The sequence below is a fragment of the Terrapene carolina genome, unplaced genomic scaffold (assembly GCF_002925995.2).
Source record: "Terrapene carolina triunguis isolate 2854851 unplaced genomic scaffold, T_m_triunguis-2.0 Scaffold714, whole genome shotgun sequence".
Classification (NCBI taxonomy): Eukaryota; Metazoa; Chordata; order Testudines; family Emydidae; genus Terrapene; species Terrapene triunguis.
Genome location: NW_020665065.1, coordinates 398168 through 423052, shown reverse-complemented (window position 1 = coordinate 423052; position 24885 = coordinate 398168). Strand labels below are relative to the sequence as shown.

At 44.4% G+C, this 24885-nt stretch overlaps 1 protein-coding gene across 1 annotated transcript in view; it reads left to right on the top strand.

The window, feature by feature from the left end:
* The window catches only part of CAMTA1 (calmodulin binding transcription activator 1), an 878634-nt gene that overhangs the window by 779826 nt on the left and 73923 nt on the right, over positions 1-24885 (top strand). Inside the window, exon 10 of the mRNA XM_024207910.2 lies at positions 5161-5295. Coding sequence (XP_024063678.2) covers positions 5161-5295 — 135 coding nt within the window. The remainder of the gene's footprint in view (positions 1-5160; positions 5296-24885) is intronic.

Genomic DNA, 24885 nt, shown 5'->3' with positions numbered 1-24885 from the left:
TAGGAGAAATAATGACACTTAGTAAATGTTCTGGGGAGCAGCAGGTGGAAGGTGGGGGTGACAGAGAGGATGTACATCCAGGTCACATTGCAGAGCAGTCACAATAGCTGTGGACTTGTACATATAGTGCAGCAGTTCTGTGAACAATCCTCTGAGCCCAGTACAGCGCTCTCGTGCTGGGTAGCACTTACCCATGTGAGGGGTCTCTTGCATTCAGTTACGGTGCCTGGCCCTCACTGCGAGCCACAGCAAGTCCTGGCCAGTGTACAGTGTGATGGGCCTGATGTGACAGCGCTGAGCCCCCGACACTGTTCTGACTGATCCAAGCACTGCCAGTGTGGTAAGTGCTGCACAGGATACGGAGATCAAGGCAGTCCCTGCGCCCAGGGCTTACTGTCTAAAGCAGACACATTGAGGGCAGATGGACCAGGAGCCCCGGGGAGGTGTATAACCCTTCTTTAGCTCTGATCGAACTCTTCTCCTAGTGTAATGACGAGGGAAGAAGCATTTCATGTGGATTATAGTGAGGAGCATCAAAGAACTGACCTTTCAGCAAGAATTTGAGAGAGGTGCGGGTGGGACTGGAATACTCACCCCAATAATATGGGACGGGTGGAGTTGACCTGTCAGTGAAATGGGGGTGATCTAGCAGGGCAGTGCTGGCAAAAGTGGTGTCATTAAGGCCTGGCACTGATCCATCACGTTCTAACTCCACAAGTGTGGCTGCTTCATCTCTAGATGTGGGGCCTTCTTTGAGACTCGCCCATACAGCCTGGCTTTCTTCTCTAAGGGCTTCTCTGCAGCAAGCCAGGGTGTGTATGCACAGCACGCTAGCCTGCTGTGCACCAGCTGACCATGTAGGCCAGCACTAAAGTCTTGGTGACCTCAGCTGCTTCCTCTCCTCCCAGATGCTCCCCTTCCCTGGCATTGGCAGCCATCCTTGATGCATCTCTCACTTTCTCACCCAACTGTCTCCATCTTGTGGCACCAAGCTGTGTGTGAACTAGTAAGATGGCGAATTCTGTGGGTCAGGGAACTGTCATCTCCTGCATCGTTAAAGCACTTCACTCATATTATAGCTAAAAAATAAGTTTCTCCCAAAAGACTGGGGTCTTCTGCTTCTTGTGCTGCAAATGGGCAGACATCCTGACTCACTCTAAGGGGAGAGGCCAGCGAGGATGATTTCCCTACATCCTTCCCTGATGCGTTACATGATAGATTGTGTGTCATTGCAGGGTATGCCTCAAACTAATCTATCACAGGGCAGGAGGAATGAAGAAAACCAGAGACTCTGTGCACTTGGAATGGAATTAGGGTACTGGTATCCCAGCCCTGGGATTCATCCAGGGCTGTTTCCCCCATTTCTGCATGGCAGATTGTGCCCCCTTCAGCTGGAATTGTGTTTACCTTTGATGAACGCATTGCATCTCCCTCTGGCTCTAATAAGTGACAAAGCTGGATAAGCAAACTGGAAAATCAGAGTATGATTTAATCAGAAAAACAGAATAGTTAATCTTAGAACACAACTACTTTCACGTCAAGTGGGGGAACTTTAAAGGAAAGTAACAGAGATATAGACAAATAGATTGAATACAAATAATAAAAAAGTTAATTAGAATAGAGCGAATCCATGTTTTAAACCCTAACAGCAGAGTGCAGATTTAATATATGCTGCAAAATGTCCAAACCACCCAAATAGGCTCTGTTTATAGTGATTAGACAAGTATTGCTTTTTCAGGGTAAGAGATCAAGAAGAAAAAAAAGAAAAATATTCAGCAAGTGAAAAGACACAAAAGATATTAAGATCATTGATTGATTAAGAAATAAAGTGTAGCAAAGCAAGTGCCTGCAGAAGGAAATAAAAAACTGGCAAGATAAAGTATCAGGGGGTAGCCGTGTTAGTCTGTATCTACAAAAACAACAAGGAGTCTGGTGGCACCTTAAAGACTAACAGATTTATTTGGGCATAAGCTTTCGTGGGTAAAAACCTCCGAAGAAGTGAGGTTTTTACCCACGAAAGCTTATGCCCAAATAAATCTGTTAGTCTTTAAGGTGCCACCAGAGTCCTTGTTGTTTTTGGCAAGATAAAGTATCACCAGCATGACCAAAAGAGTATCAGAGAGAGAGAACTTCCATGTCATTTGTCTTCTGCATTACATTAAAAAAACAACCAAGCCATTGAGTTTAAAAGATCATAAGAAATTATGGGAAAATTAAAGTCTCTGAAGACTTCTGAAGTTTAAGTAATATTATTAATAATTGCCCCTTATATGGCACTTTCCATCTTCTAAACACTCTACAAATGAATGTTAATTAATGAATCCTCATAACACCTTTGAGAGGCAGGTAAGTAAGTATTATCACCCTCATTTTACTGATGGGTCAACTGAGGCAGAGAGCGTCATGTCTTATTGAAGCCACAGAAGGAATTAGGGTCAGAGCCAGCACCTAGCTCCTAGCACTGTGTTCAGACCCACTTTTCTCTAAGGCTCCAAAAAACCATGGGGAAAGCAGCAGTCAAAGACAAAGAAGATGATGCCAGCTAAGGACCCCTCTGACCCATTTGCACTCAGGGCAGCAGCAGGGCCGGTGCTACCATTAAGGCAAACTAGGCGGTTGCCTAGGGTGCCAAGATTTGGAGGTGCCAAAAAATGGTGCCCTCAATTTTTTTTTACAGTGTTCCTGGGCTGGGCTGCGCTGCCAGCGGCGCGCTGACACGTGCGGCTCAGACTCCCTCTCCCAGCGCAGCGGCCGCTCCACTTCTCCTGCCTCCCAGGCTTGCAGCACCAATCAGCTGTTCGGCGCCGCAAGCCTGGGAGGGGAGGAAAATTAGAGCGGGGCCGGCGTGCTCGGGGAGGAGGCGGAGCAGAGGTGAGCTGGGGTGGGGAGCTGCCACACGGCTCCCCGGGACAGGGGGGTGGGGAGCTGTCGCGGGTGGGGGTGCCTCAGGGCGGGGGGTGGAGGGAAGTTGCCGCAGGGCTCCCCACCCCAGCTCACCTCTGCTCCGCTGCTCCACTTCTCCCGCCTCCCAGGCTTGCAGCGCCAATCAGCTGTTTGGCACCACAAGCCTGGGAGGGGAGGAGAATTAGAGCGGGGGCGGCATGCTCGGGGAGGAGGCGGAGCAGAGGTGAGCTGGGGTGGGGAGCTGCTGTACAGCTCCCCGGGGGGGGGGCGCCTCAGGGCGGAGGGGGGAGGAGCTGCCGCAGGGCTGGGGGGGGGGCGCAAGGTGGAAGTTTCGCTTGGGTGCGAAACTTCCTTGCACCGGCCCTGGGCAGCAGGAAAGATGCTTGGAAAGGTACCAGGAGAATGAGCTGATTGGAGAGACCAGCCGGGACTGGGAACTACCTTAATCAGGATTATTCTTCGGAAGCAATTAACAGCTCTGGTCCTGACTCTCCTCTGCCTTGTACCTTGTGTTGTCATTTTTACAAAAACACGGTGAATATAAACAAAATCAAATTAAAACTTCTCTCTCTCTCACATTGGTGATGGTGTCTTACACTCAGCTGTATCAGGTGCAAGGCAATAGAGAACTGAGCCCACGGTATATGACACGGGTTTTTATTCTGTTTCCCAAATCTGTTGTGTGGTTGTTTTGGGGAGTATAAGAAAGAGTCACTGGCAGTACTTTAAGATGACCTATATCCAGCTTGGAGAACTATTAATTAAAGTTGTTTAGGGGTCAGCAGTCATGCATCTGTGATTTTAATCTATCTAAATTACCTGGACAGAGCCCAGCTGTAACTTGTATACTTTTACTAAGAGCACCAAAATTGAGTAAATTGTAAATCTAGAGAGTGACACGAGGGAAGCACCAATTAATTAACTGCTGTTTTGATACCTAAATGCAGTAAGTTACACACAAGATCCTGAGCTGTGAATTCCTCTAGGCCTGGAGAATTTCAAAAGGGAGCTGAGAATTGGTGTAAACTGCTCCATAGAAATCCCTGGATCCCCAGCGAAACAGATGCAAGTAACACCTACCATGACGGTTTTTCCACTGTGGTGACTAGAGTGTCCTGTCTAAGCTATTAAGTCAGTGGAGCAGCTCCCTCCATGGCATAGCTAGAATGGCAATGGCAATACACTTTTGTCATTAGATAGCTAATTTCTAAAAGAATATTTAAAACCACATTGAGCCCAGGTAGTGCTTACTCAGACAAAACTCCCAGTGAAGTACATGGACAGAGTGTGCCTGTCCTTCATGAGCCCGGATGGAGAACTGACCTCCATGTTCCTAGTAAAAACAAAGACAGGAAGATTATCAGCATCAGCCCCCTTTCTCCAGACTTCTTGCCCAATCAGCTGTGGAGCTTCATCCCTCAGCATCATTCTTTCCACTTTTATAAGCAGTTTGTTCTTATGTAAAGTTTCTGTATACGTTTTATATGTAATAATAGCAAATAGAATACCAAGGAAGCTCTCCTCACATGTACAAAGCTATTTCTGTTAATACAACAGAGACACCCCAGAGTATCCATAGGAGAGCTTCCTTGTATTCTATGGGCTGCACCACTGGGTGTGTGTTGTCCCATAGATTATTCGAGCAGCACTTTGGAGAGTTGATGTGCATTAGTAAACTCATATCCCAGTTTTCATTTAGAAGCCTTGAATTAATTAGTTTTAAAATAATGTCTTGTTTTTTCCTTTTAACATAGAACATTAAACTTTAACTGGAACCAGGAGCTGCACTTACTGTCCCTTTACATCTCCCATGGAGATGTCATAGTTTCTGTACCTTCTCTTTGGTCTTAATCAGGTATGACACTTTCAGGTTCTTTGCAGAGGCTTTGTATGGCCTCGCACTGGAGCTTAGTATTTGGCTTGATGTGCATGAAAAAACAACTTCACTGTAGCGTCAGAGGAAAGTTTGTAATAACGTAATACTGAGTTATTTATTAATCTTTTAATCACTCCAACATACGTGCAATCTGTGTCAATCTGCCAATGGAGTCTGCAGTCTACAGCATATCTCCAGGTTAGATGAACCTGATAAACATCTTTGACTTTCCAGCTGTGCAAAGCACAGAAACACTGTTCTCAGATGCCCTTTCTGCTCTTGCTCTCTCCCTTTGCATATGACAAGAGCCGTAGAACAAAACTGAATCATGCATTCCTGCAGACAAATCCCTGTTCTTACCACTTGTTCTTTGTTTTTAGCTCATGATACCGGGCTCGTGACTCTGCAAGTTGCCTTCAACAATCAGATCATCTCCAACTCTGTGGTGTTTGAATATAAAGCCAGAGCTCTACCAACCCTGCCTTCCTCCCAGCATGACTGGCTGTCCTTGGATGGTAAGGAGTATATTCAGTGTCCCTTAACAAAGTTTACCACACGTGGGTACAGTGGAGTAAAGAGAGCAGCTCCTCATGTGGGGGTGGGGAAAGGAGGTGAGTCTTAGCTGTACTGAGTTTCTCTTGCTCATTGTTTCAATATTACTCCATTTCGGAGAACATTTGCTGAAATTTCTCAGTGTCTTTTTGGTGTGAACAAACTATTTAGCTGGGGAGCCTGTGGCCCAAAGTTTGATCCATTTTCGGGGGGAGGGGAGGATGCTTCCTGTGTAATAGCAAACTGACTGTCCCAAAGAAAGGGGCCTGAGTGGTCACCACTGTCAGGGCCAGCCCCAGGCATGCTGCTCCTTCTGTCAGAACTCTGAGCTTCGTCTTGTCAGGAAAAATTCTAAAATGTCCCATTTGTTCCCCCTTTCTGTGCTGTGTAAAGTCTGTGTAACTAACCCAGTGGTTTTCAACCTTTTTTTCATTTGTGGACCCCTAAAAAATTTCAAATTGAGGTGCGGACCCCTTTGGAAATCTTAGACCTAGTCGGCAGACCCCAGATTTGAAAACCACTGAACTAAACAAAATACAGATGGGAAGATGGTGAGTCTAGTCAGTGCCTAGAGAGAGAATCTCCAAGAGCAAGGCAGGGCTGATCCACACCTTCTGAATGCATTCAGGACCCGCAGATCTGATGGATACAATCTGTGGTATTTATGGTGTCCAAATCTCACTTTAAAATCGTGATTTATTAAACAGTGCAGACATAGATTATGCCCAGCAACTGAGAGTCTCGGATCCCATTGCAGTCTAATTCTCATGGGCCTGCACAACATCTGTGAGCAGGGACGAGGTAGACGTTCTTTGGCATGTATGGTTCAAGGACATGCTTTTTTTCTCAAAGATTCTAAGATGCTGCCTCATCCCCCATTCTTAGTGGGAATGGGGTACAAACTATAAAATCATTAGTTACTAGCCAGGCAGTCTGAAGCTGAGTCCATCTCTCTTGCCTTGATTTGACTGACCACAATAGAATGTGGTTACGTTTTGCTAGATGTCAGAGCTGATAAATTATTGGCAACCTCAATGGGAACATGTGCTTTACCCTTAATATTTATCTCGTAATTCTGTGCCCCTCAAAAATTCTATTAAAAGAGACCGATTGCAGCAGAATAGGGTTGTAAGAAGTATAGAAAGGGAACCAGGGGAGTTCTCTACTCTCAAGGGTTCCGCATACCTGCCAGGGAGAACTGAGTTGCCACATAAAATACATGCTGCCAGCAGGTGTAAAACCTGTTGAGAAAGAAAGAGAAGAGATTTGCAGCTGCTATTGAATGCACCCAGGAAGCAACTGATCCAGTGACTGGTCTCAAGTTATTTTTGTAAAACATTGACTGCTGGAAGTTTATTGGTTTTCTCTTCAGCTAAGCATTAGGCAAGTTGCCAACATTAACTAACTGGACAGCCACTTCATTTCTCTTCCTGTCTGTGATTGCCCAGGAGATGTGCCTTCCAGCTCAGGCCCTGGAGACCTGGGGAAAGTAACTGATTTGTGTTAGCAACCTTGACAGTCTGGAAAGAGACCATGGAAAGGTTACCATTTTTTCATCCCTTAGTTCACGAGAGAGTCTTGATTTGCTAGGCACTGCAATGTATTCTGTCTAGTTTTAGAAAAAGTCCTAACATCACTGTTTGTTGATCCATTCATTTGACGATTTTTGTATTCTCATATAATCCATTGGGCAAATCTGATTTAGCAAAATCCCCACTATTCAGAGAACCAGTAGCTAATAAAGAGAGAGAACTGATGTAAGTTATATAAAAGAAGTCAAGGGAGAAGTAGCTTGTACTTATGCAACATATGCCATATTGGAGACTGGAACATGGGAAATAATGGGTTAATATACTGGTTCTGTTAACTCTTTAGTCCAGTGGTTTTCAACATTTTTTCATTTGCGGACCCCTAAAAATTTTTGAATGGAGGTGTGGACCCCTTTGGAAATGTTAGACATAGTCTACAGACCTCCAGGGGTCCATGGAGCACAGGTTAAAAACCATTGCTTTAGTCAATTAACCTCATACTATTCTGTCTGTCTGCTAAAGATGTGGCAATCATTACACAACATTTGCTTTTGGAAATTCACCTTTAGAGGCATCTTTATTGGATATTTTAAAAAATAAGAGAGTTGTTATAATTAAAACAGTCTGAAGTAGAATACGTTTACTAGTGTGATTGGCTGTATAATACATTCACATTGGACATGACTAATAATTAGAACTGTTTCAACTGAAACTGCAGAAGCACCTGAACTCAGCCTCAAGTCTGATTTAGACTGGCCACAAACCAGCAGGAGCTTGTGCTTGGAAATTGTCCATAGAAGCCTTTGGCAGCCTTCTCTGCTCTATCTGGATAGTCCCAAACTTTATCAGGTTCTTTCTTTATGGTGTATGATGAGTCTGAGCTTGATTAGATGAGACAGTCAGATGGGGCAAGTTGCCTAGCTCTGGTGTCTTGTAATGGCAGAGCATATATTATGGCACCTAGAGACTATCGTGGTTGATGCATTACAAATAACTCAGACAGATAAAAATGAATGCAAGAGAAAGCTCAGTAGAAACCACTTTAGGTTGCTTTCTGAGAGAGTGATATGTATGTACGAGCTGCATTTGAGCCAGAAAAGCCAAGAAAAGATAATTCCTCTGAACCTGTGTGTGTGTGATTTTGGTGGTCTGTTACATTATCTTTCTATGATTCCCCATTATTATAGCAGTATACTGGTCACAAGTTCTGTCTACGTATCTACCCACCTGTGATGGGTTGCCCCCCCTTCTGGAGTGCCACCTGATGTACTGGGGTATCACTGAGCCTGCCTGTTCCACCAGCCTGGGCTCCCTCACCCTGTCCTGCTAAGCCAGGCCCTCAAGCCTCCTCTGGCACACACACAGGTAGGGACACACCCAGCTGCAGAAAGACACAAACACTGGAATCAGCTCTGCATGGGAAGGCTTTCACCTAAGGAATTGCCCAGCATGCACGTGCACTCCTCCTCTGGAGAGTAAACCCCAAAATTGCATTGTCTTGCGCTGCACAGAGAACTGTACAGCGTGAGCTCATTGAAATTCGCCCCCTCCCTCAGTGTGGAAAGAGATATTCTTTTTACTGTTGTACCTGAAAGGCTGCTCGTGGGTGTTCCCAACCTCATAATATATTTCAGTAATACATACATAGCAAAACTTCATAACTTCACATACAGAAAAGATACATACATACAAATAGGATAATCATATTCAGTAAATCATAACTGTTCCACTGATACCTCACTTGCACAGAACACATCTTAGTTACGCCATATTCATATCATAACACTACCTATATGAAGAATGTGGGGCGTAGGGTCACACAGTGTACTGGTCACAAGTTCTGTCTACCTACCTACCCAATCACCCACCCACATCACCAAACTATCGGAGTGCTCATGGTTTCAGTTTCTCATAACTTTCTGATTGGGGGGGAGGGGCTACATTTTCGAGGTCTTGTCTGTACCCAAAAGCAACTTTTGGGAAGTCTTGGCATTACTGGATCAGTCATTTTTGAGCAGGGTGAGCATGTGGAAAAATCACTCTTTCTGTAGTCAGAATGCAAACATGCTTATGACCTTTCCATGTAGAGTTCTATCAGCAAAACAGTTTGAGGCCGGGAAATAGCCCTTGATGAGGAGCCGTGTGTGACCATGTGCCAGAGGAGGAAACTGAGTTTGATTTTACTATGTTCTGAGCATTTGAAAATCATGCAGTCAGCATGTGCTATAGATGTTTTTCACTGAGCTGGAAAAGGGTGCCTGTTACATGTGGGTGGCTGCACTGTACAAGGAGAGATTTGTAGGCATCAGGCTATCACTGGTGCTGATGAACTCAGGTAATGGGTTGGTTCCTCAGGATTTTGCCATGTGGCAGAAGATTCTGTAGGGTCATGGAAGGTGTGAGGAGAAGAAGGAACCCCACTGTGCTGCACAGGAGGAGCATTTAGTGTCCTGGGTAGCTTGGCTCATGCTCATCTGTTCTGTCTGAGATGGACATCACTGTGCATGTTACTTCTTGCTGATTGGTGGTGCAGCCTTTCCTTTTTGTCTGCTCTGTCTGATTCTCTTAGCTGTGTTAATCGTCTCTCTTCCTTGGCAGGATGAGTCATATATTTCTGATGCACACACACGATTTATTTATGGGCTTGTCACGCTCTATCTGTTGGCTGCTCTTTTGTGTCTTGCTAAGTTATTGTCATTATGTTGAAATGTGTGGAAAGATCCTGTCTCAGGGGTCCCCATAGTGTGAAATCCCTTCACCCAAGTTTAAGGGGCACCTAGTGCTAAGAGCCGTATAATAGCTGCAGTGCAGGTTCAGGAAGCAATATTGTTATCATCATTATGGATACTGTGGTAACACCCTAAGGCCCCCATCAGAATCATGGGCCCATCGCATGGCACTGGGAGTTGTACAAACAGAAAGGCAGAAAAATCACTGCCTCAAAGAGCTTAGGCCCAGGTTTTTAAATGTATTTAGGCATTACTCCACTCAGCATTGCAAGGCCTCGTTGATTAGGAGTATGTGTACATTGCAGCTGGCCGCGAGTCTCCCAGGGTGAGTAGACAGACTCTCGCGAGCTCAGCTCGAGCCAGAGCACTGAAACCAGCAGGGAGGATGTTGCAGTTGAGTGGCAGCTCAAGTTGTCAATCCCACCAGACCCCCTAGGTCTGAGTTTGGGTGGCTAGTTTGAGTCTCTACTGGAGCTGCAACATCTACACTGTTAGTTATAGTACGCTAACTCAAGCTGAGCTAGCATGAGCCTGTCTGTCTGGGCCAGGAGGCACTCTCCCAGCTGCAGTGGAGACAGACCCTTTGTCTGATTTTCAAAAGTGACCTAGGCTCCTAAATCCCATTGACTTTTACCTGGAAGAGCGGATGGGGGTATTCACCCACAATGGAGCAAGCTGATCATAGGTCAAAGTAGCACTCAGCCTTCATAGTATAATCAAATCCCTTATGTACATGTTGGTTGCTAAGATTGTGCATCTGTTTTCTTTCTTAGATGGGCTTATTGTCTTCATTGAATTTTAACCAGCAGGCATCAGGTTAGATTTTGGGGAGCTGGGATGGGAGACCCAAATGAGTTAATGCTACTTGAGCTGATGGCCCCTTTTGTTGCAGTGGAAGTTAAATTACTGAAGACTATGGAGAGCTAAAGATGGGAAGAGGGGATGTTGAGTTCCTTCAGAGGCTAAGCATTTACCTTCATTACCTTTTAAACTGTCCTGCTGGTACATAATTCCTGTGACTATCAGTAGATCCCAGGTTAGTGAGAAAGGATCTGGGCAGGGGTAAAGGGAAGAAACTTGGCACAGGGGAGGAGGCTCTTGCTGGAAATAGTCCCCAGGGCAGGGCCAGACCTGGAGCCAGGACTAAACCTAAATAAGGATATGATGAAAAGAGGTGCAGAGACAAGAGGATAGGGTCAGGAGGGAGATGGATAGAAATGAGCCGCAGTTATTACACTAAGACTAAGAGTATCTAGTTCAGTTTCTCGCTAGCATCTCAGCTGAAGAGTTTGGGTCCTGAGGCAAAGAGTGGAAAGGGGGCCAGATGGCAGGGTCTGAGCACATTGTGACAGCAAAGGACAGATCCATTCAGTTCAAACAGAACAAAGAAATTCTAAAACCTCTTATAGCTATTCCAGCTTTTCTGCTGATCCCAGCACATGATCTGAGTGAGGGTTATTAGAGTTAGTCTTACTAATCAAAGGTCTCCATTCTGATTGTTGTACTTTTAATAAAAGTTAATTTATAAGGCTCACTTAATCTTTGCTGATTTATAATTACAGAAAATTGACAGCTTTGGCTGGCTTCCTTCTGAGTGTGAGCTGTGCTTGCCAAACTATAAACTACCAGGTCTAAGTTTCTACCTGTGCCAGATTTTGAATGTGTTTGATGCGAAGGAATTAACCGGGGAATGAAGGTTCCCAGCATCCTGGTCACACCACTTTGCTTATGTGCAAAGAGAGGCAGAGCTGTTGAGTGATAAAAGTTCTCTGGACTGGCTGAGAAGTAGTTATCCAAACAATCAGTTTCTTGATATTTCATGTTTTGACCAGTCATTAAAAAATGACTGTGTAACCATGGGTTAGTCAGAATGAGCCTAATTAACTTGCAGCAGTGGTCAGCGTACCCATTTACATGGCTGACATATGCAAGAGCAAATGTATACTTTGGCCTCAGGCTTAGTAAAACTGAGAAACAAGCAGGGAGAAATGGAAATTGTGAATCAGGGGACCTGAAAGGAGAAAATTTGCCAGGGGGAAAACACACCTAGAATGGAAGCTTGGGCAAAACTAGCCTTCATTGGCATGTATGTGGATTTAAAGCTCATGAAACCAGGAGGCAAATTGCTCTGGAAAGAGCCAGGAAGAGTGGGAAGGAGGATTTGGAGCCTTTAATAACTGCTGCACATATTTGTGACTGAGCACTAGACTGTACAAATTCTGATTTACTATGTTTAGTAGTCCACAGTATTGGCACTCCTTTATCTGCACAGTTTGTGTCTTAGATCCCCTGGCCTCACTTTCTTGTAGTGCATACACACCCTCCAGTGTTGGGCACTGCGACATGTGTCCCAGCACAGGGTACCTACTTGGACAACAGTTCACAGCAGTTTAGGGCAGGGAGGTGAAGAATACCACATCCAACTGAAACTGCAAGGGGGATGTAGGTTGGCAGATTCTTTATCAGGAAAGTGGCTGGGACACTAGTATTGTAAGGGTCCATCTACACTAAGAAGATGGGTGTCAGCAACAAACTCCATTGGTCTCTCCTCAGATGGAATTAATCAGTTTAGCTGCTAGATTAGAAAGAGCAAAATCATTTCCAACACTGTAACATTATGGACCATTATGTGTTTATCAGGATACTCATAGTAAAAGTGCAGAGTCCCTTTCTTTTATTTCTTATGGTTTTTTTAAACTAGTTCAGCACACAAATTTATCTGAAGTCTCTCTATCAGGTGCACAGAGTAATTTTGTGAATGTGCCAATGTCTCAGTGCAAGTGAAACCCTCAAGAGACCTCCCATAGCAAATTAGACCAAAACACACACAGGGCCGCCCAGAGGGGGGGGCAAGTGGGGCAATTTGCCCCAGGCCCCGCAGGAGCCCCCACGAGAGTTTTTCGGGGCCCCTGGAGCGGGATCCTTCACTCGCTCTGGGGGCCCCGGAAAACTCTCGTGGGGCCTGGGCCCCTAGAGCTTCTTCCGCTCCGGGTCTTCGGCGGCAATTCGCCGAAGACCCCAGGTCCCCTGAATCCTCTGGACGGCCCTGAACACACATGCACAGAGAACTGGGACATCCCACCCTATATGTCCCCCCCCAAAACAGGCATCCTTGTACAGACAATCTTGATATTGAAAATAATCTCAAGGAAAACATAGTCGTCTTGTCCTGGAGTATTTAGGGAAGATTCTCTGTTAGTGATGAGGAACGGTGCTCCTGAGTTGCCCCTGCTATTCGTATTAAACCAGAGACATCTTTGCATATAGGAACCATGCAGTTCACTGGTGTTAGAAAATCCTGATCTGCCAAGCAGTGCTTGGGATAATGCCTGTAGCTGTCTTTGCCAGCAGGAGCTGGAGCTGCTGTGATGAAAAGCTCAGTCCCCTGCAGCCATTAATCATCTTTTCATTACAGAGAAAGGGGGAGGGAAAAATTTAAAAATCCCGCTGCTCAGTTCCCTGGGAATACTAGTGAATTTAGATGGCGGAGGGGTGGGAAATGGCCACTATGACTGGGAATGCAGTTTCCTTTGTCCTGTAGCTTGTCTGTGAGCCCAGGGTGCTGGCTAGTGGGCAAACTCTCAATTAGAACTCCTTATGAAATGGAAGTGTGTGTGATGTGGAGATGTGGGGGAAGTGGAGGATGGGGACTGCAGCAGAGAACAAACTAGGGCATTGCTAACAGCAATAAAAAAAAAAAAAAAAGAAAGGACAGCTGCAATGCAGAGGCCCTTCAGGGAAAAAGATTGAATAATTACACTAACCATGGCTTATCAGAGGCCTCCGCCTTCATGCACAATACTCTGAATGCAGCAAAACACCAGTTTATTTAAAGGGCCAGCAACTTTTCCCAGGGCTTAGAAGAGCAAATGCTAGCTTACTATAATAAGGTCTAAATCCATGTGGATTCATTCCATGGATAGAACAGATCTGTGATTTCCTCTACATGTTCTTTTCTCTGTTTGCCTTAATTGTACTGCTCTAAATCCTAGCCCTGCTGTCAACTGCATAGACTTGGGGGGGAAGGATTTCAAGGGGAATTTATAACTTGAAAATATTCACGTAGTTTAAACTTTGATTTGAATTTAACTAATGCAGAGGAACATTTTGGTTTACACTACATTGTTTAACACCCTTAATGACTCCTGCTACAGATACTACTGGAGGAAGAAGGCAGGGTTAATAAAATCTCTCATATGCCAAGTAAGCTCACCAAAGGGGAAGTCCATTTCCAACTTAGTCACACAAGGATCTCAGGTGTGAGCAATTATTCCCATAATATCTCTCTTATTGGCAGTTTTAGAATAGCTTTAGGATTTCTGTCTCCTAAGCAGCTTGTATTCAGCTTGGTAAAATCTAAAAAGAAAAACAGAACAGATTTAACCAGTGCGTATGTTTCCATTGCGCAATCCTGCAGATGCCTGCAAACCTATTCCTATTTGTGACTTCAATCACTTTTCTTAAGGAGTCAAGTATCAGAGGGGTAGCCGTGTTAGTCTGAATCTGTAAAAAGCAACAGAGGGTCCTGCGGCACCTTTAAGACTAACAGAAGTATTGGGAGCATAAGCTTTCGTGGGTAAGAACCTCACTTCTTCAGATGCAAGACTGAAGGAGATGAGTCTCTGGTTTTTGGCCATGCCACAGATCAGAAAATGATGGCTCAAATGATTCTATGATTGTGTTTTGAAGATTAATTTTCTAATGATGGGAGTCATGCAGTTCTCACAGGCTCTGCCCTCATATGCTGTAGAGGCTGAAACTAACACGCAGACCTCAGGGAGCAGAGAATACACAGTCTGATATTCTCTATGGGGCATAGTGAGTACCAGGTTGTGGAATACATATATATGTGCAGAATTTACTGGGAGTCATCCACATCAAAGGGTTGCAAAGACTGAGACAAGGGACAAGGTGGCAATCCTGCCTCTGTGCCCAAAGGGTTGAACCAAACTGGGATTTAACAGAGAAGACTCTGATACTGGCTGTGCATGTGGAAGTGAAAATCCCACTGCCACTATCAGGAAAGATTAAACACAAACTTCTCCCCACTGCAGCAGCTTCTCAGGCAGAGCCGCTGCTCTCTGAGGGATCTTGCTTGTGCTCCTCCTGCATAATGGTTGTCCAGTCTGAGAGCATAAAACCATCTCTGGGCCAGGAAACCTCTTTGAAAACTGCCATCAATCGAAGTTATTGTTTAAGTAAAATTATTTTGTCCTCAGACATCAAGTTCTGGGGGCTAAGTGTGTCTGCTTCCTTGGGTGAGAGAAGGGCTCTCAAACCCCACACAAGGCACAACCTGAACCATGTAATTCTTTGGAGAACACTGTTACAGCCTCTGTGTCCCCAGGCTCTCAGCACAGTGCCAGTGCTGGTCACAGGCAGCATCCCATCCTCCCACTACTCTCACACATTGGGAAGAGTTTTGTCTCCCTCGATCTGTCCTTCGTTGCTCTTCAGACTAATGCCCCAGCTCCCTTTCTCACTGTGGAGACCAGTGAGGCCTCAGGCATCTCTTGTCTAATAAAAAAAGCTGGGATTCCATCAAGATCAGGGCCTGGAACTCAGGAACCCAGACACTGGTATCCAACCAAGACTCAGCTCAGGGCCAGGAGACCATGAGCCCAAACACTGCGATTCCACCTGAGACCGAGACCAGAGCATGCAGTTTGTGCTCCCAAACACTGCAATCCCCTGAGACTAGTGCACTACAGACCTTATGCCCAAACACTGTGATCCTCCTAGGATCGAGACCAGTGCACGTACACAGCGCACCCCAATGCTGGGATCTCCCCAGAACTGAGACTTGTGCACAGGGATCTCTAGACCCAGAGAATGAACAGTGCTGTAGTAATATGGGAAACTGAAACTTAAGACTCTAATAGTCTTTATTAGAGCAAGCTATGCTTGTTATTCAGACCCCGCTCCTGTAAGAAGGACTTAGATAAACAGCGTTGCATTGTGCATCTCACTGACACATGACTAGTGAGAATGCTCTAGGGATAGGTCAGTAATGCCTGGCTCTGGACAGTGTCCCACCACAATTATTTACTCTGCTTTGGTCGCTTATTGCACCGTCAGGGACTCTGCACTTCAATCCTGCTGAACGCAAAGCTGCCAGTGCCAGATGAAGCGTTCTTCAACTACTCAGATGATATATCATTAAGGAAAACTCCACTCAGGTTGGTGACTTGTCACTGGTGGATGCTGCGTTCAAGGCAGATGATGATACAATTAACTCTGAACCTGCCAATGATTGGTTTTGCTAGTTGGGTCTCAAAGCAGTGGAAGGGAGTGCAGCTTCACTACATAAGCTTTCCTCCCCAAGGAAATCTCCATGCCCATCAGGATAATGGGATATAAGGTTTAGCAAAAGATCATGTCACATCTTGGATTGTAGTTTTATGTTCCAGGAGACAGCATCTGGCTTCAGTTTCTGCCTGTTAGGACGTTGGAGAGATGTGAATTTTGCAGAGAGTATTTACAAACATTTAATATCACCCAGCAAAGTTAATTCGAAGGAAGCACTCAACAGAATTTGATGTAAACATGGCAGAACCCCCTTCCCCTGGCCACTTCTTCTCATGGCAGTTAGGAGATTGGCACTTGTGAAGTTTGGTGGCTGAGCTGAAGCTGACATCTATCTGCTCTTTGAAGAGAACCTCTGCCACCATGCACTTGCGAACTCTGCACTACAGTTCCTAGGTCGCTTATCCTTGCCCTGAAAGTTCTTTTTACTGATCCACTACCAGATGGACTGGACTGTTTTTCTCTAGCCATTTTGAAATAGCAGCCCCCAGCTACATTCTGCAGCCCTCTCTGCAAGCTGGCCTGCTCACGTCTTTCTGATACCAGCAAAGAGCTCATCTGGTCCAGTGTAGGGAACCAGAAGGGGTCTCAACTGTGTTTCCAGTTGTTCCTTTATCTCTTATGAGCTGTGTTTCTACTCTCTATTATTGTGGTATTTAATGTGCACTTGCTTCTTATGCACTGTTTTCAAGAATGCCTTATTTTCACGCCTTCAGCTTGAGATGCAGGATGTTAAGGCATCTCTCTCTTGTTGTACGGTGTGGCTGTTGCCTCAGAGAGTATTTTACTGAGAGTCATCAGTGTGCTTGCTGTGATAGGTTCCCTGCGGTGCAACCTGGAACTGGGGTGCCGCTGAGCCTCTGTCTTAACAACCTGGGCTCCCTCTCACACTGTGATTATGTGACAAGCTGCAACTCCCCTCCAGGTCCTGCACTCACACAAACATTCACAGGCAGGGACACACCAGCTGAGTTACATGAATACTTTTGCCAGCCACTCATGAACCAATAGTAGAGAGGTCCCAGCCAATTCCCCACAGCTCCCCAGCCTAGGACCCCAGAACTGTACCGTCTTGCCCAGGTCAGAAGCCTGACCAGTGTAAGTTTATGACCCAGTCCGCCCCTCCTTCAATGTGGAGAGGACAATGCACTAGCCCCTGTTCCTGAGCAGATTTTCCTTTACACTTCAAACAACACAGTTTTAGGTTATATATATATATATATATATATATATATATATAAAAACAGATTTATTAACCATAGAAAGATAGATTTTAAGGGATTATAAGTAATAGCATGCAGATCACAGTTGGTTACCTAAGAAATAAAACAAATTTGCAATCTGAGTTCTATTAACTAGACAGGACTTGACTCCTCCATACTCAGGTTGGAACTCCTTTCCAGGATGGGACAACCCTCCCCCATTCAAAGTCTTTATCCTCCAGACGTGCTTCCAGGTGTTGAGCTGGGGAGGAGGGGGGAATAGGAGTGAAGCCAAGTGATGATGTCACTTCCCCATTTTATAGCTTCTTCCTGCTTATTGGAAGGATCCTTTGCTGTGATGTGGAAGGACTGTCTAAGTCAAATGCATCACATAAGGGACATGGTGCAGGGTTTTCTTTTAAATCAACTTTTGGTGCATTAATATTGAAAGGTTTTATAGATCAAGTGTGTGTTTTGATTAAAAAATGAATGATTCAATTTAAAGAACCCACAAGATTTGTGGAAAGTTGTGGAATCTCCATCATTGGGGATTTTTAAAAGCAGGTTGGACAAACACCTGTCAGGGATGGTCTAGATAATACTTAGTCCTGCCTTGAGTGCAGGGGACTGGACTGGATGACCTCTCGAGATCCCTTCCAGTTCTATAATTCTAAGATACTAAAGTGCTATAGATAAAGAAACAGATGTGTTAAACTCTTCCCAATAGATGGCCTAGAACAAACTGTAGGCAGAGGCAAGGCTGTAGAGTAGCTGAAGAGAAGAGGTAAGGAACTATTTATTTCTTTTGAGGTGATCTATTTTGCTCATAACAGTGTAACTGAAGATGAGAGAACTGACACTCTTTGAGGACAAAGCCACCGTTGTCCTGCACAATATCCTTATCCATGTGTTGACATTTGGAATTTGTTCCAATGTTGCAGGATTTTGATTTGATGATTAAAAAACAGCTGTTTTCTGCACTTGACTGAGCCCAAGTTCTAGGACAGCAGTCCACAAACTTTTGAGGACCACACCCCCATGTCCCTGAGCTAGGAGCAGGGCCGTGGGGCGGGCAGGGGAGATGCAGACGGGGTAAAGGGGCTACAGTTGGAGGTGGGAGCGGAGACAATTTTTCCTTGTCTGTATCAGTCCTGGCTTCCTCCTGAGATAGCTGCACATCAAGACTGCGACATGCGTTCAGTCGTTAGGACACTGATGTTCCATTACAAAGGCCTTCTTCAGACATGCTGGGGAGGGAGGGCTTAGCCTTAGGCTCCCCTCAGTCTGACACCCTGGCAGCGCTGACGCTTGCTTTCACTGTGATATGAGCGTTGACATTTCCCAGACACCTTTATAGTAGTTATATTTTGCCTATGTCTGAAGTTAGCAACGGAACTTGGGAAACACTGAAATGCCTCCGTTTGTCTGTGCAGTGTCACTAAGCTGTCTCCTACAGCAGGACTGTGGTGTTGGCAAAGAACAGAATTACAAACCCTTTGCTTACAGGCAGCTCAACAGGCCATCAGTTCCCCAAAAGAAGGGGCTAGTCCTAGAACACAGTTAAAACAAGGAATGACACTAGCACCACATGGGGAAAAGGAAAGGACCAATTTCCTCCCAGCTGGGCATCTTGTACACTTCTCCTACCCCTATGTAGGGGAGTGTGGCAGGGCCCCTTTGCTTCTGTCTCCGCTGGGCTCACAAAGTCACTCGAGACCCTGGATTTTGTGACCAGTGGTGCACCTTCTTCTTAGGCTTGTTCCCACCACTGTTTCACCACGTACAAATAACCCTTTACCATCTGCAGACAGGAGGGGAGAGCTACCACCCTGCTTCCATCCCCTGCCTTTTCTCCTGCCCTCCCCTGGCCTCCTTCCCCAAGGCTTTTATGCAGTCCCAGGCTAACTAGGTAGCAGCTGTCCCCGCCTCCCCAATTAGGGCCAGGTTATCTCCAGCCCACTCTAATTTGTTCCCCTAATGAGGAGCTGGTGTGACTGAGAGCTGAATCTGTCACCCTTTGCCCAGCACCCTGTCACACACTAGATAACCAATCCCTGTGCCTGTTACAGGCAATATAAACTGTTGAATGAGGGGTCCCCTTGTAAGGAGAGTTTGCCCACTGAATGTCTGAGATACGGGCAGGGGGGGAGAACAAGATTGAAAGTGCATGTGGTGGAAAAGAAAGAGACTATGTGCATTTGTGCCTGAGAGACCATGAAAGCGTGCTAGGTAGCACTGCTCATGGGGTAGCTGAAGCAGCACCCTGTGGTAGCAACTTTGACATTTCTTAGCCAAACTGGTGTGGCATTACATAGTTTGATAATAGTGATTTGTGTAATGTATCTGGTAATAACACTGGTGAACGTTCACCTCAGTAGTCATTCAGGAACTGCTTCTCTCAGTAATATGTTTGCACTCTTGGAATTCAGATGGCATTGCCTTGTGGAGCATGTATGTACAGCATTGAGCGGTTTCTCTGAAAGCAAGAATATACACTTAGCATGTAATCCTATACTGGCTCCTGGGGATGGTTATGGGACCCTACAAAATGTTGTTTTGGGGCTCTGGAATAATGGTAACCTCTGAGTTTGCTGTTCGGACTCTTAACTGATTACAGATATTCTAGATTCAGAATTCCTGCTCCCTTTATACCGTGGAGTAACCCCGCTCCCCTGTTGCCCAGCAAACTTTGGTTGACACACAAACCTACTATCTGTTTAACACATTTGAAATGAGCAGTTGCTTTTGTGCTGTCCGAGTCCGCGCTCCTCTTCATGTGGATGGATGCAAATTTCACTTTATACTTCTAAATCTTAAATTTTGTAATTTAATTGGTTCATCTTATGCACTTGCTGAAAATTTGACGTCTGTACAACAGGGATGCTCCTTATAGGAATGTATATATTGTATGTAAATATTTTATGTAAATATTGCTTTTTGTTATGGAGCTACTGTTAGCTGTAGTATGCACATGAGATTCATATAAAATATTAAATTTAAAACAGCAACTTTTTGTATTCATGCCATTCTGCTTGGCATTTCCATTTTATGTCAGGTCAGTCGGCGTGGATACTCAGTGTTTATTTTTCTGCTAAGATCTGTATTGTCTCTTTCATTCTTGTGTTGTTTGTGATCTTTTGGGGGCATGCAGCATGATAAGGGTTTTTTTTTTTTTGACGTCTTTATATTATTTATTTTAATGAGTTTTCTGAGTTGACTTTTTTTCTATTTTTCTAAGCAAAGGCTATGTGGCAGAGTTGCGGCATGGAGTATTTCATTTTGTATCCTGGATTTTGTCTTGTGAGTTTGTTTTGCTTCATATTCAGACATGATTTCCTCTGGAAAGTCTGTGTTTGTTCTATGATTGATGATTAAAACATGTCACACTATTTAGAAAGGAGTCTTTGTTGGAGCTGATCACATTTGTCCTGTCCTTACTGGTAATTCCTTTTTGGATTAACTAATGTGCTCCACATCACAGTCCTTGGAATTTGCCCGTAGGAGCTTAATTATGTCAGGAGATACCTAACATAGATCAGCTCTGTACCACAAGCACAATCCTGCTTCCACTGAAGTCAGTGGGAGTAGTGTCATTGATATCACTGGGAGCAGGATGAAATTCTGAATGCCTAAGGAGATAGACATAGTACAATAATCAAATGTAAGTATGTATTGCTGTGCCTGTTACTGTAAATGAATTTGGGGAGTATGAAGGTGAACAGGAATAATTTAAAGTGTGGTTATTTTTAAAGCACCAAAGAGATTGTCATCTCCTCTTTGTGAATCATTCTCACTCACTCAAGCATGTCATGTAAGTTCAAAGAAATTATATGATAAGAATTATCAACAAATACTTTCTCCAGAGATCCAGTGAATGCAGGCAGTCTGTAAATGGGAGGCGAAAGCAGACAGGACTAGGGAAACGGGGTAAGAAGTTGGATTTTGTGTGTTTGCTTCAAAAGCAAAAATCTGCCAGTTTTACTTCTAAGGTTTTAAGTGGAGTGTGAGACTTTCTGCTGACAGTAATACAATATGTGACACCAAAAATGCTTTTTCTGAGAGGGTTCAATTGTTTGTGGGTGTGATATTGTCCAAAGAGTCAGTCTACACTAAGGACACTTTCTGAAAACAGCCCAGTTGTGTTAGCAACTAAAGGATTTTTTAGAAAATGTCCTACGTGTAGACAGGGCCTGGGGAGGCAGGGCAGCAGGCACTGAAGTACTTTCCTGGCTGATCCCCTTCGTCTTACTAAATTTTACACTAAGATGTTTGGAAAAAAATCTTCTGAGTTTTTAAGCTATAAACAACTGTTTCCTTATTACCTGTTTGTAGATTAAACCAGCCAATTTCCTTTTTTGAAACAACTTTCTCCTTACCCCAAGGTCTGGCTAAATCAAGTGATTTTCTCTGTTCAGTATGGTGTCTCCTAGTAATAATCCCAGAAGCACAGGAAGCTGTCTCCCACTAGAACTGGGAGCTGGGGCAACCTACAGTCACAGCCAGGGGGTGAATCATCCTTTTCATAAGCAACATTGGAGGGGCCTGATGACTCAGCTCTACAGAAGACGTAAAGAGAGACGGTCGCTCACAGCTCTGTAGGGCAGAGACATAAGATCATGTTTTAGAAAATGTTCACTCGCCCTTCCTTTGCGTCTCCAAAATCGCATTTCATAAAATAAAATAAACCAATTGTTGTTATTAATCCCACTACTACCTTACACATATATGGGCTTCCCAGCCATAGAACGCAACAAAGAGCATCACTGCTCAGAAGGTTGAATATCAGATCAAATGAAATCACTTGAAATCATGGTTGGTATTCACCTTTCTGGGTCGTTTATGCTCCTCTCCAGTTCTGTTGGTGATGGCTGTTCAATAGAGCAGATCTGAGGGTGGCTGTGCAGAAATGGGAGAGGGCGGGAATTTGATGGAAAGAATGAGGTTCTGTCATGCCTTCCTTTTGTCCTAATGATGGGGAAGCTCCTCTGTCTTGAGTGTGTGGGGCTGAGGGGTTCAGAGGCTGTGGAGGAGGGCATGCTGAGGATAAGTCTGGCATTGCCTCCCATGAAGCGGCAGGAGAAAATAATGCTGACTTTGCTGGCATTATTTTAGACATTGTCTACACACACAAAAATTTAAGTTGTAATTCACTCCACAACTGATAGCAACAGTGAAAGCTGTAGTGTAGACAAGATGCAGTTGGTCAGATGACATGATGGTGCAAACACCTACATCCTGTTTATGCTACGTAGTGTTACTACCACTTATGGTGAACTGTGTGTCCAATTTTTGCTAGTGGAGATACAGCCTCACGCTGATTCCTCCTCCATGTGGATTTGGAGCAGCAGCCACTGGGGAGGGGTCTGTGCTGCATGGAGCATTTTAGAGACTGTAAACAAAACCCTCAGGCCTCTGTAGGTGCCCTGGGATTCACAGACTTGGAGGGGCCTCTGCCCACTCTACAGGGAAGCAAACTGTGCTTCCCACCCTGCCTGGCTGAGTAGGAGGGAACTTGCTGAGTTGAAATTCACTAATTTTCCTGGCCTGACATGAGGGATGGTGTGGGGCATATGTGTTCTCCTCTTTCATTTAGAGTCATAAAGTCTTAAGAGTTTAAGGCCAGAAGGGACCACTCGATCAGTCTGACCTCCTGTGTATCCCAGGTCATCAACATCACCCAGCACACTCACGTGCAGTACTACTTCTCTTCTTTCCTATTTACTCCTCTTTCCCTCATTTTTAAATCATTCATCCTGGTATTTTAAATAGAGGCAGGCCTATTCACAAATATCCAGAAACCCATTCATACACACTTCACGTAGTGGATGATTAACTGATGACATATAAAATTGTTAACCAAGTTGAGTGAATTTAATGGCTGGTACCAGCGGACACATGCATTACTTCGATTTATGTCTTTTTAGAAAAAAATAAGTTCGTGTCAGTGCGACTCTTCTTAAGTAAACATGATTATGCCTGACATGAAATACATTTTGCTGCAGTATCAGAGCAGCCGCCGTGTTCGTCTGTATCCACAAAATCAACGAGGAGTCCGGTAGCACCTTAAAGACTAACAGATTTATTTGGGCATAAACTTTCGTGAGTAAAAAACCAAGTCTGTTAGTCTTTAAGGTGCTCCTCGTTGATTTTGCTGCAGTTAATTCAGTTTGAGTATGAGTAATCATTAGAGAGATTAAGTTTGAAGAGAGGTGGGAATCCATTGTCTTATCTCTTTAGTATGTAAAGGCTCTTATGTCTTGAAGTAGCCAGTCTCGTGTTTCTTGGAACTAGTTTAGCAGTTTGAGTGATATCTCACCACAGCACATTCATGTATGGTCACAGTGTTAATGACCTGGGTAATAACTAGAAATTATGATAACAAACAATAGATTAGGAGAATTACGAGGGCATTTCAATGCTGATTTATTTATTCAAGCAAGTAGATTCCATCAAACAACAAATACCATTTTAGCATTGATTTATCATTGATTTTATTAAGAGTAAGTACTGTTGCTAACTCTGCATCTTTGTGCTTTAACTATCCTCCTACCAACAGGGGTATCTGTGTCCTCAGTTCTTTCAAAGATCCATGCACATTCTGAAAGAAGCGATTTACAATAATGGTGATTTTCCCAGATGGATCTTGCAGGAAAAATAATGGTTTTAATAAAGATAGAGATTAGATGGTTCTTCCTTTCTTTTACTCTACTGATAACAAATAAAAATACTTGGATGACACCAGTTGCATAAGCACCACATCCAAGAGGGACCCCTTCCACATCATAGTCCTTTTGTCACTTGGCCCCTTATTTGTGATGTGCTAATTCAGGGGTGGGAAAACTATGGCAAATTGGAGATTGATCCTGCTTTACTTTGGGGCTGAATTTGGCCTGAATTGAGTACTTGAGCTATAACAAGAAACTGTCAGAAAAAGGAAAATTCCTTCTTTCCCATTTTTCACTGTGCGCCGGATGCTAGAAAAGAGAAGTAGAATTGCACAGGAAGGGAAGCCTCAAGTGGGACCATGTATTTATTCTCCAAGTGTTTATTAAAATCATAAATTTCCTGCAAGATTGCTCTAGGATAATCACCATTGTGAGCTAACACATGGAATAACTAAATCCAGATCTAGTTTAAAGCAGCTTTAAGAGCTTCAGAGAACTGGTACAGGAGAGTTTGGTTTGCCTTTTTCCTTTTCACTTGAAGAACTTGTCTGTCTGTCTCTCCTCTCACCCCCACTATCTGTAATTTAGGCTGTATTAAACATGTAGTCTGAAGTGAGTTGTCATTATGTGAACACTTTTAGTTAACTAAGGGCGGGTCTACACTACAGCTGGGATCGACGCTCCGAGATCGATCCACTGGCGGTTGATTTAGCAGGTCTAGTGAAGACCCGCCAAATCGACAGCAGATCGCTCTCCAGTCGACCCCTGAACTCTACCCCCGACCAGAAGAGTTAGGTAAGTCGATGGGAGAGTTTCTCCCGTCAACCCCCTGCAGCGTAGACCCTGCAGTAACTCGACCTAAGGAGTTGCGTAGCGTAGTTCGACTTACTGTGGTAGTGTGGACATAGCCTTAGACTTTATAAAAATTACCATTAGCAAATCTCAAACTTTCACAGTGATGACCCACATTCCCTCCCACCCACTGTACGTTAAAGCAATCTCACATGGAAAAGGAAGATTAGGAAAGTATTGTATTTTTATCTGTCCTGAATATGATTTAGCAGCCCCTATCATATTAACAGCCAGGTCTCCACACTACACAACATGAGAACTACTGCTTTC